The sequence below is a fragment of the Salvelinus fontinalis genome, chromosome 26 (genome assembly GCF_029448725.1).
Source record: "Salvelinus fontinalis isolate EN_2023a chromosome 26, ASM2944872v1, whole genome shotgun sequence".
Lineage (NCBI taxonomy): Eukaryota > Metazoa > Chordata > Actinopteri > Salmoniformes > Salmonidae > Salvelinus > Salvelinus fontinalis.
The window spans coordinates 24274246-24293672 of record NC_074690.1 but is presented as its reverse complement, the minus strand read 5'-3'; the positions used below and the strand labels follow the sequence as shown (position 1 = coordinate 24293672).

Below are 19427 nucleotides of genomic sequence, written 5' to 3'. Positions count from 1 at the left end.
TGCCAACTCCCCATGGAATTGTGAAAAGAACAAACAGATTTGTGAAAAGAACAGATCTGGGACCAGGCTAGAATCGTGGTGGCATGTGACTGCCAACTAGCAAATAACAATAAAGCAAAGCAGAGTCAAGCCAGTTAAACTACAAAGTTGACACAAATTGCTAGAAGAATCAGATGCCATCACCAACAATCAGTGAAAGATGTCGACCTCCGGCGTGATTCAGGTCCTCCAGCCCCCTCGCATCGTTGATGGAGACTTGTCCAACGGCAAAACGGCTAGACTTCAACTCTTAATGAACACCAGACGCTGCAGCCATGCATGAGACTTTTCAAAGCTCGCCAGTTTAGCAATAAATTATTATAATTAGTAACAATCATTATAGTAAATATTTGGCTAACTCAACCACTTCACATTAGTTTAGATAGCAACAAGATACGTGGGAAGACGTAGCTAAAGAAGGTAGTTTGCTACGTTGGCTAAGTTAGATAGTTACTGTTAGCTATGCAATGCTAAAAACAACGCACATCAAGCAACCCGTTACTGTAGATGGCTAGTAATGTAACTAACCAGACACTTCAGTTCACTGGAATTCGGCTAGTTAACGTTAGCTACGAGGCCAACGTTTTAGCCAAATATTATAGGTGTAGCTAGCTAACGTTACCAACAACATCGAGTCGACGAGCGAGCTAACAGAGATAGCAAGCTCGTTAGTTAGCAATGGGCGATACTCACCTTTCAGCTCTCACTGCACGGCGATGCAGACTGGTGGTAAGCAAGGCCTTGAACTGGCTTCCAGGATGAATACGCACAGTATTAAAGCAGCTAGTTACGAGTTAGCTATGATTAACTAATTAGCCGGCGTCTTCGAATGAGCAATAACAAACTGTTGATGGCTAAAAATAATACCCGCCCTTTTAAATCTGAGAAAACTAAATATCGTAGCTAACCTTAGCTTTCCCTAGCAATGCAAGCTAGCAAATCAACAGAAATGTAACTATTAACTTTGCACTTCAACTTGTTTTGTTCAGTCGGACTAAGATAATATTATTCTTCGAAATGTATCGAACGGCGGTTCTTCGAGTGGGAAAGTGGATATGGAACATCAACCCAGAACTCTTAAAATACTGGATTTAACTTGAAGCGTTCGCTTGCTAGCTGGATCAACGATATACCAGTGGGGAATGAAGAAATTGCAGTTTCCCTTCCCTTTGGGAGTAGTTCAGACACCATCGAACGCAAAGCCAAAGCTGTCACAAAAGCAAGGAACTCCCGCCTCCTACCACAATGAACATGCTCCTCGGTTGGTCGAAATTCAGTGGCTCACGGATCGACGGTGTGGATCATGGGCGTGGATTGGTTGAATTTAAAGGGTTGTACTGTATTATAAAGAAATCAGAAATGTTGTTTAAAAAATCTAGTCAAATTTATTGGTCACCCACAATTCCATCAATGCTAGGTATACAATGAAACTAGGAGATCAACACCCCAAATTAAAGTTGAAAGACATTCAACTTTAGAAATATTAATCCAACTGATTTACTGCCTCCTCAATTAAATAAATATCAACAAAGTAGCTGGCCTAGATAGAATGGAACCCACATTTATAAAGTGGTCTGCTAATGTTATAATGTATTCTCTAGCAGATCGATTCAACATGTCTTTAACGACTGGTGAAATACCTTTTGTTTGGAAATGTGCCTGACTGACTGAAACTCCTTAGATCTAAATAAATACAGACCAATATCAGTAATCTGTTCAATAGTAAAACATATTTGAGAAATTAATACATTCCCAAATGTATCAGTACCAAGATAGATTTTGTTGAATTTCACCTTTTTAATCAAGCTTTACACCCAACCATTCTGCCACTCCATCATTAGTGAAACGTACTGATATATACATTCTTAATCAGACCAAGGCAAACTACTTGTGTCATGTGAACATCATATTAACATCAAGGCGGTGACCCGTTCCTGTAGGTTCATGCTCTACAACATTCGCAGAGTACGACCCTGCCTCACGCAGGAAGCGGCGCAGGTCCTAATCCAGGCACTTGTCATCTCCCGTCTGGATTACTGCAACTCGCTGTTGGCTGGGCTCCCTGCCTGTGCCATTAAACCCCTACAACTCATTCAGAACGCCGCAGCCCGTCTGGTGTTCAACTTTCCCAAGTTCTCTCACGTCACCCCGCTCCTCCGCTCTCTCCACTGGCTTCCAGTTGAAGCTCGCATCCGCTACAAGACCATGGTGCTTGCTTACGGAGCTGTGAGGGGAACGGCACCTCCGTACCTTCAGGCTCTGATCAGGCCCCACACCCAAACAAGGGCACTGCGTTCATCCACCTCTGGCCTGCTCGCCTCCCTACCTCTGAGGAAGTACAGTTCCCGCTCAGCCCAGTCAAAACTGTTCGCTGCTCTGGCACCCCAATGGTGGAACAAACTTCCTCACGACGCCAGGTCAGCGGAGTCAATCACCACCTTCCGGAGACACCTGAAACCCCACCTCTTTAAGGAATACCTAGGATAGGATAAAGTAATCCTTCTAACCCCCCCCCCCCTTAAAAGAGTTAGATGCACTATTGTAAAGTGGTTGTTCCACTGGATATCATAAGGTGAATGCACCAATTTGTAAGTCGCTCTGGATAAGAGCGTCTGCTAAATGACTTAAATGTAAATGTAAATGTAATGTGGATTCCTACAATTGTAATGCGACTTTGGATCCTTGAAAAGCGCTAAGTCCACATCTATTATTATTATTTATTCATCAAAAGCATTTGATTTAGTTGATGATTCTATCTTACTAGGAAAACTTCAATACTTTGGTTTCACTAACAGATCACTAAACTGTTTCCATGCATATCTTAGCAATAGAAAACAATGTGTTGGCATCCCGAGTGGTGCAGTGGTCTAACATGTTGACCACACTGCTCATTGCAAAATAAATGTACACATACATTCAATCATTGCACCCACACTGCTCGCGCACGTCAACAAGCATCTGCGAGGGTCTGAACTTGGTTCTATTTGTGAAACTAGACGTGCTGCAAGTCCCACCTCTCCCATCTCCTTTTGGTTTTCAGGAGGTCCACACTCCAGTCCAGTTAGTAGTGCTAATGCACCTTAAAATTGGTTTCCAACCACCATAAAAGGTCCAAAGAAGAAGAAGAATCCTGAAGGAGGAGAGATGACTAGAAACAAACTCAGTTTACCCTTTTATCTGTGGATTAATTATCAGAGTAGAGGACCTTGTGTATTTTAGGTAAAATAACAACCCAATGTTTATATCCCAGCACAAGTCAGCTAGCAACAGCAACAATTCATCCACAGATAAACGGCTAAACAGAGTTCATTTCTAGTAAACTCTCCTCCTTCAGGCTTCTTCTTCAGACTTTGTATGGCAGTTAGCAACCAACTTCAAGGTGCATTACCAGTACCTACTGGACTGGAGTGTGGACCTCAGTTTATCTTTCAATCTATGCTCCTAAAAAACAATGAGGAGATGGCACGTGGGTATATGCTCCTAAAAACCAATGAGGAGATGGGAGAGGCGGGCTTGCAGCGCATCAAGTGTCACAGATAGAACCAAGTTCTATTTTAGTGCCTGGCTACGCAGACGCTCGTTGATGAGCGCGGGCAGTGTGGGTGCAATGAATGAATATCATGTATGTGTAAATTTATTTTGCAACGCAGTGTGGTCAACATGTAAGGCACTGCATCACAGTACTTGGGGCATCACTACAGACCGGGTTCGATCCCAGGCTGTGTCACAACCGGCCGTGACCAGGAGTCCCATAGGCAGTGGTGGTGGAAAAACTACCAAATTGTCATACTTGAGTAAAAGAAAAGATACCTTAATAGAAAATCAATCAAGTAAAAGTGAAAGTCACCCAGTAAAATACTACTTGGGTAAAAGTCTAGAAGTATTTAGTTTTAAATATACTTATGTATAAAAAGTAAATATAAATGCAAAAATATAGTTAAGTATAACAAGTAAAAGTATAAATAAATTTCACAGTTCTTATATTAAGCAAACCAGATGGCATGATTTTCTTGTTTTTTAATTTATGGATAGGCAGGACCACACTCCAACACTCAGACATAATTTATAAACTAAGCATTTGTGTTAAGTGAGTCCGCCAGATCAGAGGCAGGAGGGATGACCGGGGATGTTCTCTTGATAAATGTGTGAATTGGACCATTTTCCTGTCCTGCTAAGCATTCTAAATGTAACGAGTACTTTTGGGTGTCAGCGAAAATGTATTGAGTAAAAAGTACATTGATTTCTTTGGTAATATGAAGTAAAAGTAAAAGTTGTCAAAAATATGAACAGTGAAGTAAAGTACAGATACCCCAAAAAACGACTTAAGTAGTACTTGAAAGTATTTTTACTTAAGTACTTCACACCACTGCCCATAGGACAGTGCACAATTGGCCAGCATTGTCCGGGGTGGCTTTACTTGGCTCATCGCGCTCTAGCGACTCCTTTGTGGCGGGCCGGGCACCTGCATGCTGACTTCAACGTCAGTTGAACAGTGTTTCCTCCAGACATATTGTTGCAGCTGGCTTCTGGGTTAAGCAGGCGGGTGTTAAGAAGTACGGTTTGGCGGACACATGACTCAACCTTCGCCTCTCCCAAGCCCATTGGGGAGTTGCAGCGTTGAGACAAGATCGTAATTTGTTATGACGAAAAAGGGGGTAAAATACAAAAAAAGAAAACAATGTGTTTCCTGGAACACAAATCCAAACGTATTGCTCTCAGTAGAGGTGTACCTCAAAGCTCAGTATTGGCCCCTCGTCTTTTCTATATATTCATTTATCTAATTTGTCAGAATACACATTATCATTTATATGCTGATGATACAGTGCTCTATACATCAGGTTCAAATATTTTGCAAATACAGTACAAGCAACTCTCCAAGATGATTTAAAAACTTAACAAAAATGGTTTCTAGCAAATAATTTGGAAAGCATTTTGACAACTGGCAAGTGTCTTCACTGACACTTTCAATGTCTCCCTGTCTGAGTCTGTAATACCAACATGTTTCAAACAAACCACCATAGTCCCTGTACCCAAGAACACTAAGGTATCCTGCCTAAATGACTACCGACCCGTAGCACTCACGTCTGTAGCCATGAAATGCTTTGAAAGGCTGGTCATGGCTCACATCAACACCATTATCCCAGAAACCCTAGACCCACTCTAATATGCATACCGGACCAAACAGATCCACAGATGATGCAATCTCTATTGCACTCCACACTGCCCTTTCACACCTGGACAAAAGGAACACCTATGTGAGAATGATATTCATTGACTACAGCTCAGCGTTAAACACCATAGTGCCTTCAAAGCTCATCACTAAGCTAAGGACCCTGGGAATAAACACCTCCCTCTGCAACTGGATCCTGGAATTCCTGACGGGCAGCCCCCAGTTGGTAAGGGTAGATAACAACACATCCGCCACGTTGATTTTCAACTCAGGGGCCCCTCAGGGGTGTGTGCTCAGTCACCTCCTGTACTCCCTGTTCACTCATGACTGCACTGCTAGGCACGAATCCAACACCATCATTAAGTTTGGTAGGCCTGATCACCGATAACAATGAGACAGCCTATAGGGAGGAGGTCAGAGACCTGACCGTGTGGTGCCAGGACAACAACCTCTCCCTCAACGTGATCAAGACAAAGGAGATGATTGTGGACTACAGGAAAAGGAGGACCGAGCTTGCCCCCATTCTCATCGATGGGGCTGTAGTGGAGCAGGTTTAGAGCTTCAAGTTCCTTTGCGTCCACATCACCAACAAACTAACATGGTCCAAGCACACCAAGACAGTTGTGAAGAGGGCACGACAAAACCTATTCCCCCTCAGGAGACTGACAATATTTGGCATGGGTCCTCAGATCCTCAAAAGGTTTTGCAGCTGCACCATCAACAGCATGCTGACGGGTTTCATCACTGCCTGGTATGGCAACTGCTCGGCCTCCGACTGCAAGGCACTACAGAGGGTGGTGCGAACGGCCCAGTTCATCACCAGGGCCAAGCTTCCTGCCATCCAGAACCTCTATACCAGGCGGTGTCAGAGGAAGGCCCTATAAATTGTCAAAAACTCCAGACATCCTAGTCATAGACTCTCTCTGCTACCTCACGGCAAGCAGTACGGGAGCGCCAAGTACGTGAGCGCCAAGTCTAGGTCCAAGAGGCTTCTAAACAGCTTCTACCCGCCAGCCATAAGACTCCTGAACAGCTAATCAAGTGGCTACCCAGACTATTTGAATTGCCCTCTCCCCCTTCTACGCTGCTGCTACTCTCTGTTATTATCTGTGCATAGTCACTCTAATAACTCTACCTACATGTACATATTACCTCAATTACCTCGACACCAGTGTCCCCGCACATTGTCGCTGTACTGTTACCCCCTGTATGTAGCCCCGATATTGTTATTTACTGCTGCTCTTTCATTATTTTTTACTCTTATTTCTTACTTTAAAAAAAGTTGTATTCAGGTCTTGTGACAAATACAATTTGATTGAATTTGATTATACTAGAAAAACAATTAACCAATAAGCTTGGGTTACTATACAGATCTAATAATTGTTTAGCTGTATCCATTAGAAAGACCTTAGTAACTCAACTGCTGCTTCCTCTCCTAGACTATGGCAACATCATCTATCAAAACACAACCAAGACCTTACTTTGCGAATTAGATGTAATTTATAACAATCTTTGCACATCATTGCACAATATAGAAATCACTAATTGGCTGTTACTCCCAAACAGAAGAAAACTGCATTGGTATCAATTTTCTTTTTTATGTATCAACTTAAACTTTACCTAACTTTACAAGATTCACACTACTCCTTTCGACATCAGTACCAATTACATATTCCAAGGGTATATCATGAGGTTGGAGTAAGATCTTTCAGATACAAAGACCCAACTGACTGGAATAATTTACCTATTGAAATCAGGTTATTAAAATCACATTCAGTTAAAGAAAGCCCTTTTCAAATGTTAAGAACAAACTGTGTTTTTAACTAATAGAAACATAACCATGTGAAGATATTTGTAAATACGTATGTATGCATATTGTATATTATAGGTACTTTATTTGTTGTAGTTGTAGTTGTAGCAGTAGCAGTAGTTTTTATTAGTTGGGGCAGTAGTTTTCATTAGTTATATTAGTAGTTGGGGCAGTAGTTTTTATTAGTTGTATTAGTAGTTGGGACAGTAGTTTTTATTAGTTGTATTAGTAGTAGCAGTAGTTTTTATTAGTTGTATTAGTAGTTGGGGCAGTAGTTTTCATTAGTTATATTAGTAGTTGGGGCAGTAGTTTTTTATTAGTTGTATTAGTAGTTGGGACAGTAGTTTTTATTAGTTGTATTAGTAGTTGTAGCAGTAGTTTTTATTAGTTTTATTAGTAGTAGCAGTAGTTTTTATTTGTATTAGCTGTAGGACTATTGGTAGTTTTTTTATGCTGCTAATGTAATTTTTTTTATATTTGGACACTTGTAAACGAGATGGTGCATCTCAAGAGATTTATTCTAGCAAAATTTCTGATAAATAAATAATAAATAAATAGGTAATTAATTAATAGCATAATTAATACCAGGACCCATTGAATGAGGTTGTTGTTGTTGTTGTCATTGTTGCCATTGTTTTTGTATAGGTTTGGGTGGTTGAATTGAAGTGTCTTCAATAACAGAGTCTTTCAATAAATCACATTAAACTGGATCAGCCTATGTTTTATGTAATATGTTTTTACACATTCCCAACCTCATAACAATACATGTGCTCATGCACAATGTAGCCCGATGCTTAGACAACAGGCTTCATGAACATTTCTGATTAGAAATTAGATAACGACCAAGGAGGCAATAGGTCTATAGGCATGCATTATTTAGCACGAAGATAGAGTAGGACATGCAGTACACATAAACAACAGGGGTTCCATCTTGACTCAACCCCCTGAAGTTGTGGGAGGATGACATAAAGTCAATAATACACTGCAGTATTCTCAAATGGGGACCCAGAGGGAATGACAGTCAGTCTTTCTTTGATGTCTGCATTGAATAATTAAGGTTTACTATAATGTCTACATGCAAACAAATAATAATTTGTTCTTAACTGACTTGCCTAGTTAAATAAAGGTAAAAAACAAACAAAAAACAATACTTGTATTTTTAATATCATTTACCTTTATTTCAAATCAAATCAAATCAAATGCTATTGGTCACATACACATGGTAAGCAGGTGTTAATGCGGTGTTAATGCGAGTGTGGCGAAATGCCATTTATTAAAGTGTCCAGCGATTTCACTGGATGAATAAATATGAAGTGTTTCCAAGCCCACTGGCGGGCAGTGGGAGAAGATGGAACGAGGTGGATTTTGGACTACATTTATGCATATTTTCTCATCAATGAAACATTTGATCTCAATACAGTTTTCTGTTCACGACACTAGAATGTGTTATGAACAGAGTGTACTAGGTTTTGTAACCTTTGCCAAAGTTGTAAACATCGCGTTGTTTAGAAGGAGCGCAAAGTCGAATTGAGTTACTGCACACGCGCATTTCACAGAGTAGGCGTTCCCTAACGGAAATATGCAGATATTTGCTGGAATGGGCCAAAAGGATCTCGCTAGCTCGTGCTTGGCTCTGCACGCCTACTTGCTTGTTCCGCCCAGTATGACTCATCTGTTCTATGCTAATTTGACGAATGTCTTGTATGACAAAAACCATTACAAGCTGGTTTTGGGACAGATCAACATCGCAAAGAATTTGACTGACAAGTAAGAAGCTGACTTCTTCCACTATTTCTTTGCTTACACTGATAATGTACACTGTTCAACTTGGTGTTCTCACTCATGTGTACTCCTTGCAGTGTTTCCAAAGACTATGTTTGACTGAAGTATAGTGATTCCCTGTACCGCTGTAAACAACTGAAGCGTGCTGCTCTGGGTCGAATGTGCACCATCATGAAGCGACAGAAGCAAAGCTTGGAATACCTGGAACAAGGTAATCTTGTAGTTATTTACTTTGTTTGATGAAAGGCTTGTCATGCATGTCTGAAAATGTCTCTGGTTTGCATATACTAGAACAGTGTTTCCCAAACTCAGTCCCAGGGACCCCAAGGAGTGCCCATTTTGACCTTTGTCCAACTACACAGCAGAATCCAATTATGAAGGCTTGGTGATTATTTGAATCAGTTCTGTAGTGGTAGGGCAAAAAACAAAATGTGACCCCTTTGGGCCCCCAGGACCAAAATTAGGAAACCCTGTTCTAAAAGATACTAAAGACATTTGGCTCCGGTTGTCATTGTTGATGTCTTGTTTACATTTAGTGGTTGTTTTACTAGTGCTCCAGCATCTTTCCCGTTTACAACTGATTGATCCCAATACTCGGACTCTACTGCTTTGTGGATATACCAATGTGGGCAAGTCTAGTTTAATCAACAATGTATACATCCCTATTGCTGTTATTCTTTGTCATTTCAATGGTTGATACAACCTTGCTGTGTAATTTGTGATTATAATACAGTGTTCAATGGTTGCATGGCACAATTTGCGCAACCATTGTTAGAGGCATTGCAGTAAGTTTCTTGTCTGCTTTGCTGCACGATGGATCACGCTTATCTTGGTCAGATCGTAATTATAAAATGTGTTGTCAATGGCTTACCTGGTTAAAGGCAAATGGAAATAAATAGGTTTAGGTTTATTTGAACATCTTGTTACATTTGCAGAACATGGATCAAATGTGTCATACAATTAGGGTTGCACATTTTGGGGAATGTTCAGAGGTGGAAACTTTTGGTTGGAAATATATGCATATTAATACCATTTAATTGTAGATGTTTTTTGCATTGATATATTGTAACATATCATATGGAAACAGAAACCTTTTACCTTATCATAAGTAGACATAATTGCAAATGATTAAATCCTTCCAATAGAAAAAAAATGTAGTTACGAATTGAACTTTAATTAAATGAGGTGACTCTAAACATGGGATGATTTCACTGAACAACAAAAGAAAGGGAATATCGAATGATCCTCAATGATCCATCGCATCTCCCAAAAACGTTTTCAACATACATCTGTGAAATGATAGTCTAGAAACTAAAGCTTTGGTTGTCTTCCTTTCAGGCTTCTGTGACTTCTCCCTGGGCCTCCTCAATGTCCACCATTTGAACATCAGACTCTGAGGCCTCATTTTCACTGTCCAACCTCGTTGAGGATAGCTCGTTGTCAGGCTCAAAAGCCTCAAATTTGCCCAGGTGGCCACCAATTTTGCAACCCTTGTATTGGTCAGCCTGTTGCGTGCTTTAGTGTGTGTGTGTTCCCAAACAAGGACCAATTGCGCTCCGAGGCGGCTGATGTTGGGTGGGATTTGGAGGATGATGGAGTCAACAAGGGAAATTGCCTCAGATCCACAGTCCCTTCCACCAGGTGGCTGATGAGATATATTGGCACGACTGCCATATTGCCTCTCCATACCAAAGCCCTTGCTTGGAAGTGTACTTCGCCAGACTGGCAAGAACCTTGCCCTCATCCAGGACAAGGTGGCGAGACACGGTAGTGATGACGCCATAGGCCTTGTTGATGACACCATAGGCCTCTGCACCAGACAGTATGCTCTTGCCAGCATACTTGGGGTCCAACATGTACGCTGCGGCATATATGGGCTTCAGGCAGGAGTCTTCACGTTTTTGATGCATTTCAGAACTGCAGTTTCCTCTGCTTGGAGCAACAGTGAAGTGGGCAGGGCAGTACGGATTTCTTCTCTTACATCTGCAAGCAGAGTCTGAACATCAGACAGGATGGCATTGTCTCCCTCAATCCGTACAATGGCTACTACTATAGGTTTCAGGCTGCTTACCACTCTCCCAAAATACATCATCCAGGAGGATCCTCTTGATGGGGCTGTTCATATTGGCAGACTGTGATATGGCCATTTCTTGGAGAGACTCCTTCCCCTCCAGGAGACTGTCAAACATGATGACAACACCACCCCAACGGGTGTTGCTGGGCAGCTTCAATGTGGTGCTCTTATTCTTCTTACTTTGCTTGGTGAGGTAGATTGCTGCTGTAACGTGATGACCATTCACTTACCTAACCATTTCCTTGGCTCTCTTGTAGAGTGTATCCATTGTTTTCAGTGCCATGCTGTCCTTGAGGAGCAGATTTATTGTATGAGCAGCACAGCCAATTAGTGTGATGGGAGGGTAGGACTCCTCCACTTTAGACCAAGCAGCCTTCATGTTCGCAGCATTGTCTGTCACCAGTGCACATACCTTCTGTGGTCCAAGGTCATTGATGACTGCCTTCAGCTCATCTGCAATGTAGAGATCAGTGTGCCAGTTGTCCCTTGTCTGTGCTCTTGTAGAATACTGGTGGAGATTATGTAGTTTAATTATTCCTTGCCCACAAACATTCGACCACCCATCAGAAATGATTGCAATACAGTTTGCTTTCTCTGACTTGCTTGACCTTCACGTGAACTCTGTTAAACTCTGCATCCAGCAAATTAGTAGATAAAGCATGTCTGGTTGGAGGGGTGTATGCTGGGTGAAGAACATTCAGAAATCTCTTCCGATGCACATTGCCTGTGAGCATCGGAGGTGAACCAGTTGCATACACAGCTCGTGCAAGACATTCTGCATTTCTCTGACTACGTTCCTCCATTGAGTCCAAAAAAATTCTGCTTCCAGGAGGACCATGAGCTGTTGCTATCGATAAGGTGTCTGATTAATCATTTTCACCCTGAATAAAAGTAGAGGGACTTTTGTCAGAGGTTGCTTGTGGTGAGCGCTGAGGGAACTTTATGCACTTGGCCAGATGATTCTGTATCTTTGTTGCATTCTTCACATGTGATTTGGTACAGCACTTGCAAATGTACACCGCTTTGAAATGCCTCCACACATCAGATAGTGCCCGTGGCATTTTCCTGTAAAGATGAGAAAAAAAAATGTTAAAAAAACAAACTAATACAATTCCATGTACAGATAAATAGTTAAGCAGTTAGATTAAAACATTTATTTTACAAAGGAGTTGTTTAAAATGAAACATGTATTGAAACAGGTGAATTATCACTTCAGCAGGCTCAAGCAAGCGTAAACCCACATGGTAGAAAAAACAATCTAGCAGAAATGGTTAACAAGTTAGAAATGATTTAAACACACTTTTCTGTAGGCTACTATTTACTAGTAAACTAAAAATCATCAATGTCATATTCACCCCACCCAGTAATGTAATCAAAACAGGACAACGACCATAAGCACACAGCCAAGACAACGCAGGAGTGGCTTCGGGACAAGTCTCTGAATGTCCTTGAGTGGACCAGCCAGAGCCCGGACTTGAACCCCATCGAACATCTCTGGAGAGACCTGAAAATAGCTGTGCAGCAGCGCTCCCCATCCAACCTGACAGTGGTTGAGAGGATCTGCAGAGAAGAATGGGAGAAACTCCCCAAATACAGGTGTGCCAAGCTTTTAGCGTCATACTCGAGGCTGTCATTGTTGCCAAAGGTGTTTCAACAAAGTACTGAGTAAAGGGTCTGAATACTTATGTAAATGGAATATTTAAGTTTTTCCTTATGGGTTTTGTTGTGCAGATTTTTCTAAACATATTTCTGCTTAGTCATTATGGGGTATTGTGTGTCGATTGATGTGGGACAGGACAAATTAATCCATTCTAGAATAAGGCTGGAACCTAACAAAATGTGTAAAAAGTCAAGGGATCTGAATACTTTCCGAAGGCACTGTACACATTAAGTACCCTTTGTAGGTCTGTGTTGAAAAACCATGCGCCACGCTGAACCTGTGATGGATAACCTCTACCACAGTATCTGAAACCTTCAATAAAATACCCTGTGTGGTGTTAGTTTCTCTTTCAATCGCCAGGGGTAGAATATGAGTAACACCTGGACCATTTCATGTGTATAGCTAACTCCATATTTGGCTGTAGGTGGTTGACACCCCAAGGATCTTGGACCACCCTTTGGAGGAGAGGAACACCATTGAGATGCAGGCCATCACAGCCCTGCCGCATCTGCGTTCTGCCGTGCTCTACGTGATGGATGTCTTCGAGCAGTGTGGCCAAACCATGGAGCAGCAGCACAAGTTCTTTAACAACATTCGGCCCCTCTTTGCCAACAAGGGCAGAGGTCATGTGTTATGGAGGCACCATTTATGATTTAAGACTGCATTACAAATTACACACTACTCCATTTATAGTGCATTACTTTTTACCAGAGTCCATACCTCTGGTCAAAAATAGGTTGCTATTTAGGAACTATATAGTGAATAGGGTGTGAAAATATGTAAGTACCATAGATTACTTTTTAAATGTAGCTGTAACGTCTATAGTTGTAGGCTTGTGAGTAAAAGTCGACAGTTGTGCAAAATTCAGAACCTTTGCCTTTTAAAGTACTCTGCTAAAATTGTGAGGGTGTAGCCTCAAGCTTGGCTGTTGCAGGCATGCGAGCACGGGTACACCAAGGAAGGATAGAAAAGGCAAGGACGGACTGCTTTCTTAATGTTCTGTGTCCTTTGTCTCAAGGCGCCGTGCTACAATATTTCTCTGAAAATGCCAAGGCATGTAAAAAACTAACTCTGCAAGGTTTTTAAAAATTAAATATTGTCATTTTTTCGCTAGCCTTTGCTCATTGTTTCTCTAGCCTTTGCACATTATGGCTAACAAGTGTTATGTCAAAAGATGTGCCCTCACTGAGGAAGACCAGGTTTGTAGTTTTGTTCATGCTTATTAGTAACCTATTCTCTTTACTTTGACTTTATTTCTCTCCCTAGTTTACTTTGTCTTTCAAGATGGGACTTGCTTATCAAGGTTTCCTGCTTTGTTCCTTCAGAAAATCTTTGCTGACCTTACTGCAGAGGGCATCTCTGTCATTGAAACCAGAACTTTGACTGAGGAGGATGTGAGAATGGTGAAAACAGAGGTGAGCAGTGTAGTCCACTCTTCTGATTTTTAACAATTTGTTAGTAACAAGTGTTATGTTTTGTGTTTTTCTCTATTTGTACGGAAGTCCGGAGAGGACATATGAATAATAAATTTTAAAAAGTCGATCAACTTATTTATCTCATGATCACTACATAACAAAAGTTGTTTTGTCGAGATCACGAGACAAAACAGTACCACACATCACCCATTAATAAAAGTACCACACATCACCCATTAATTTGTTCAGATACACGATAACCACTTCATCAAGGAGCTCTGTGGCTGTGTTGATTGCAATGCACTGGTGTAGCAATCAATAAAACCATATGCGCTAATCCGCTGTGGGCTGTGCCACCTCAGCCGTTCTGTTGGTCATCAATACGTCCACTCCTATTTAGAGTTTATCTCGTGATCTCGACAAAACAACTTTTGTGTAGTAATCATGAAATCAATAAGTTGTCAACTCGCCATAACGAGGGAATCATATGTCCTTTCTGGACTTTGTTTTTTAATAATTCGTACTAATATTTTCTTGAATTTCAGGCCTGTGACAAACTTCTGGCCGATCGTGTCGATGGCAAAATGAAGGGCAAGAAGGTGCATGATGTTCTCAACAGATTGCATTTAGCAGTACCTGCTAAGAGGGACGAGAAGGTAGGCAAAATACTATACTTTCTGTAGAGGTGCATGTCTTTCCACACTTAGTGATTTGCCTAAGTTAAACATGTATGCATGATTTTACTAATGTTGTACTATTTTTTTTTTAATGGTATATAAATTTGAATGTGAACAGGGGAAATTGGGCATGTCCTTTTAAGTATGCTCATTAGACTGTTTTCTCAACACTAGGCGAGACCACCATTCAGTCCAGAGGGAGCTAGGATTGGCAGGAAAACAGTGGAGGTGAATACACCCAAACACAAAACAGTATGTCCATACATTATTAACACTTAATGAAGGATTATGTTGGAAAAGCCTTGGATGTAATCCGCTGAGATGATTATATCCTGGACCTACAGAGTATGTATTTAGACATTGTCTCATTTATAAATGGCTTGCCTGGATTGGTATTGTGTAAATGGTTATCAGGACACTTATTATGTCAATTTTCTCTAATACTTGACGTTTTCTCCTTTTTTCAGAATACTGGGATCTGATGAATAAAGAGGAGAAATGTGATGTGATTCCTGAAATATGGGAGGGTCACAACATTTCAGATTATATCGACCCTAAAATCATGAAGGTGAGTGGGGCGTGAATTGATCTTGTTCTAGTGATTCCAAGGAATCATTAACTTGAATGGGGATGCCTGGTCTATTCATTCAATTTCTATGGCCGCCACCTCCCTAAACATCTCTCTCATGCCCATACAGAACCTGGAGGATCTGGAGAAGGAGGAGGAGCTGAAGGAGAAGGCAGGGGAGTATGAGACTGGTGAGGATGAGGAGATGCAGGAGATCCGCCAGCTGGCCAAACAGATCAGAGAGAAGAGGAAGCTAAAGATCGTGTGCTCCAAAGACAAGGATGTGCATTGCCCCAGACTACCCAGAACTGTCAAGAAGGTTATGTGGATGGAGATCTTGTTTATATGAATATAACTTTTACAGTTAATCTTGTTTTATAGCCTGTCTTTAAAAAAATAAGTATTATACCTTTACAGGTTGAAAGAAACTCTGGAGAAAGAAATGGGAGACCTTGGTCTGGACATGACTGGCAAAGATGATGTAAGTTTGTTTTCATTTTTTCCCGTGTATGTAAAAGACAATATATTTCTCACATGCTACAGCTGTTATGCTGTAGTGCAGGAGTCTAAATCAGTGCCTGAATAGTGAAAAAAGCATTGGAACTGGCTTCGAGGTCCGGAGTTTAGTTTGAGGGCTGTAGTGTATTCACACATTTCTGCTCATGTCCATTCAGCGCCACTATGTGGTGAATGCCCGTAGATCCCGGAGTGTTGGTGTTGCCAAGAAACGCAAGCGTGAGGCATCCATAGCTCCCACCTCTCGAACCCGCAGCAAGATTGCCTCTCGTCCCCCACTCGACCAATCTGGTGTTCGTGATCCTAAGGTTTGTGATGGCTATTTAGAGAGTTGGGCCAATCCGGTTTATGCATTATGATGCATTTACCTGACACTTCAACATTATATGGCAGCCATGTTTGCTCCCCATTTTAAAATGACATGGGGGAATATTTAAATAATGCTATGTAACTGAATGTATAGAATTAGAACAATATTCTAAAAGTTGGCATAACTCTCTAAATGTATAGCTCTGGGCTACTCCATCTTTTCCTGTCATCAGGTGAATTGGGTTGTGTTAAAAATATGCATATTGGGAAAGTGTTAGTCCCCTGGCTTAAAGAAACATAGTCTTAGGAGATGTTATGATTGTGTGTGTCTGAAGTGGCACCCTATTATGGGCCCAGGTCAAAAGTACTGCTCTATATAGGGATATGAGTGACATTTGGGACACAACCTTTGTTTTGCTGAGGGTTTACTGATAGTATGTTTTCCTGTATAGATGGCGAAGAAGGCCAAGAAGTTGATGAAGAGCCAACAGAAGGACACGAACTGCCAGGGGAAGAAGGGAGAGGCAGACAGACATGTATTTGACCTCAAGCCAAAACCTCTTTTCTCTGACGAGAATGTCCGGAACAAACGATCACAGATAAAGGCATTGATCGATGAGGTTGACCTTTTTTCAGTGTAATCCAGCTTCTGTCGGAATTGTATACTTTTTCACTGGAGTAAATCTGAAAATAAATGTTTGCACTTTTCTGAATTATCTTTCATCATATTGAGGTAATGAGTGACATTCCTGGATTTGGAAAGCTGCGTAGTGGAGCACAAACCTCAATTCACCACAAGGTATCAGCCAGCAATTTTAGTGGTAGTTTGACTTCTGTGTCACTTACATGAACACCCACAGTCAAAGCTTCCAATTGCTGTGGCTACCAATTTGTGATAAAAATAACCTCAAAGGGCATTCAAGTGAAGTGTACTTGAATTGTAAGCTGTAAATGGAACGTATTGCCGTAACTCCTAGAATGTATCAATTGTATTGCTTTGTTGTAGCTAGAAACAAAGGAGAGGAAACTGCACACCGTTACGTTAAAGTCCTTTAAATAAATGTGAGTTTCTTCTACTTTGTACACTGCAGTGGGGGAAGTGATTAAATGTGTAAACCAAAATGTGTCTCACTGGTGCTTTATTAAAAATAAATTTGAATAATTTACTATCTTAAGCTGCCTGTTAATTCCAGTGTGATGAAAAATAAATATATCTACAATTTTAGGAAAATCATAGCTTGTGTATATGATAAATATTGTGGTCCTACTTGACTCATGGGGTTTGTCCAAAGGGGGTGTTAAAAACAGAAATTGGGTAATGAACCCGGAAGTAGGCGTAACTTCCTTCGGTGGCCCGGATGAAACGGACAGTCAGTTAGATGCTATCTGTTTGACAGTGGGTAGCTGCATAGACTGTCAAAAGAAGGGAAGCTAGACGTCAACAAGGACCTCAGTAAATATTTTTTTTTCTCGTAGATAATGGCAAATGGGTTTATCGCAGAATAAATTTCAGAGTGACTTGGAACAAATATCTGGATTTCTAGTATTGTAAGTATATATGTAACGTTATTATTTTTATGTTATTGTATGTGCACGGTTTTCTGATAGCGAATTCACTAGCTCGATACGTCAATTCAGTTAACTAGTTAGCGTCGTAGTAGGTCGCACCTTTTTTTTGTTGTCAATTTGGGTGTACATTTTGTGCAAAATAGCTAGCTAGATAGTAGAGAGTCCTCGTTCTGTCACCTCAGTAAAATCAATGAAAATTTGTCAGATGGGTAACATGAGTTATTTCGCGTCATAACTAGCTGGCTAGATAGTTTGACAGCTAGTTTGTCTGGTTAACTAACGTTTACTACGTTCTTACTAGGGGATCAGGCAGGGTGGCTTGACAGGGTTTGGTGTTAGGTTAATCTTCAACAGTAATTGTTAACTTGCAGTAACGTTTGTTAGTATGTATTGTGTGGCATTCGTTGAACGTTTTCTTTCCTGACATCAGTCCTTCACACTCCCCTTCAAGTGCATCATGATTCCAATATTGACATGCGGACATCACATAGTTATCAGTCATGATATGAAGTTAATGTAACGTTTTAGCTATTCCATTTATTTTATGATGACTCCAGTAACTGTCAGAGAACAGTAACATGCTCAGAGTCCTCAAGATGTCCTCTTTAAATCAATGACGATGCCCCTGGGAGCTATAAAGATATATATGAGAAATACTGTTTGCATGTGGGGTATGTGTACCTGAACACCTCCAAAGGCAACAGGATATACCACAATCTTTGGCCATACTGACTAAGGAAGACACTCTTAGTATGGATAGGGCCTTGTGTAAAGACCTCTGGAATAGCTCTGAACTAATATAGCTAATCATTTTAACCATGTACTCTGCTCCCTCCTTTACAGTTTCACATAGGAAGGTTGGGAGTCTATGAGTAGGGATGCCTGTCGAAAGTGGAAGCAGTGCAGCCTCTCGCCAGGCCAAGCAGAAGCGCAAGTCCCACAGCCTGTCCATCCGCCGGACCAACAGCACAGAGCAGGAGCGCACAGGTTTACAGAGGGAGATGTTGGAGGGACAGGTGAGGACTGGGCTGGGGGGGGGGGGCGGCATGAGAACAATACACAGAGTTTTCATTTGCTTTTATCCGGCTGAATGTTGTCAACATGACGAGAGATTTTCCTATCTGTTCAAAAACCAGGATATCCTTGTCAGATTGCAAAATTGTATAGAATAGAATGAGGCAATCCACATGTCTGTGGTAGTTGTGTTCTTATCTTGGGTGCATTAATGTCCCTGTCGTTTGAACCAATAGGTTCACTAGTCTAAAGTAGGCCTAATCCCTTTACACTGTGATCCATCAGTTTAGAGAGCATGAAATGCTGTTGTGCTGTTTAACCATCAGAATCAATGTGTGCTCTTCTGTCCCTGACCAAGTGATGCAAGTGGACTCAAGCTAATCTATTTCAACATCACTTAGTTAAGTCAATTATATGATATAAAGTGTATGGATGCAGTTATAAGAACAGAACATATTCAGTTGAATGATATGATTAGACTACATGAGATACAACAGCCAAAATATACTTTCCCCTATCATAAAATATAAATTAGCCTAACATTGATTTAGTAAACAGTTGTGATCCAAGTAGTAAGTTAATGTAGGTATTTTTGTGGAATTGTTTATTCAATTATCTTAGTTCTATGTTAGCTATTATAAACTGGCTGGTTCGAGCTATGAATGCTGATTGGCTGACAGCTGTGGTATATACCACGGGTATGACAAAACATACATTTTTGCTGCTCTAATTTAGTTGGTAACCAGTTCATAATAGCAAAAAGGCACCTTGTGGGTTTGTGGTATATGGCCAATATACCACGGCTAAGGGTATAAGAAAAGCCC

General features: G+C 41.0%; 2 protein-coding genes, 1 long non-coding RNA gene, 1 other non-coding gene and 1 pseudogene across 6 annotated transcripts in view; 4 read left to right on the top strand and 1 right to left on the bottom strand.

The window, feature by feature from the left end:
• Positions 1 to 1255, bottom strand: part of LOC129823981 (la-related protein 4B-like) — a 46813-nt gene extending 45558 nt beyond the window's left edge. The window contains exon 1 of the mRNA XM_055883180.1: positions 733 to 1255. The gene's annotated coding sequence lies outside the window, so the exon portion shown is untranslated. The remainder of the gene's footprint in view (positions 1 to 732) is intronic.
• Positions 1256 to 8431: 7176 nt separating this feature from the next.
• Positions 8432 to 13648, top strand: LOC129823980 (uncharacterized). 2 transcript variants are annotated; one of them, XR_008754702.1, is made up of 4 exons: positions 8432 to 8786; positions 8879 to 9012; positions 9353 to 12471; positions 12960 to 13648. It is a non-coding gene; the product is annotated as an uncharacterized LOC129823980 (long non-coding RNA). The 2 variants fall into 2 exon arrangements; XR_008754703.1 differs by having other exon boundaries at positions 8454 to 8786; positions 10140 to 12471.
• LOC129824629 (small nucleolar RNA SNORA81) lies at positions 13407 to 13569 on the top strand. Its single transcript, XR_008754781.1, has one exon. It is a non-coding gene; the product is annotated as a small nucleolar RNA SNORA81 (small nucleolar RNA).
• A 116-nt stretch (positions 13649 to 13764) lies between the features above and the next one.
• On the top strand, positions 13765 to 17182 carry LOC129824597 (GTP-binding protein 4-like; annotated as a pseudogene).
• A 189-nt stretch (positions 17183 to 17371) lies between these two features.
• LOC129823979 (WD repeat-containing protein 37) overlaps positions 17372 to 19427 on the top strand; it is a 26140-nt gene continuing 24084 nt past the window's right edge. Inside the window, exons 1-2 of one of the 2 annotated variants that reach the window (XM_055883179.1) lie at positions 17372 to 17568; positions 18433 to 18605. In XM_055883179.1, the coding sequence (XP_055739154.1) occupies positions 18468 to 18605 (138 nt within the window). In that variant the 5' untranslated portion in view covers positions 17372 to 17568; positions 18433 to 18467. The remainder of the gene's footprint in view (positions 17569 to 18432; positions 18606 to 19427) is intronic. The other variant, XM_055883178.1, reaches the window with a different exon arrangement.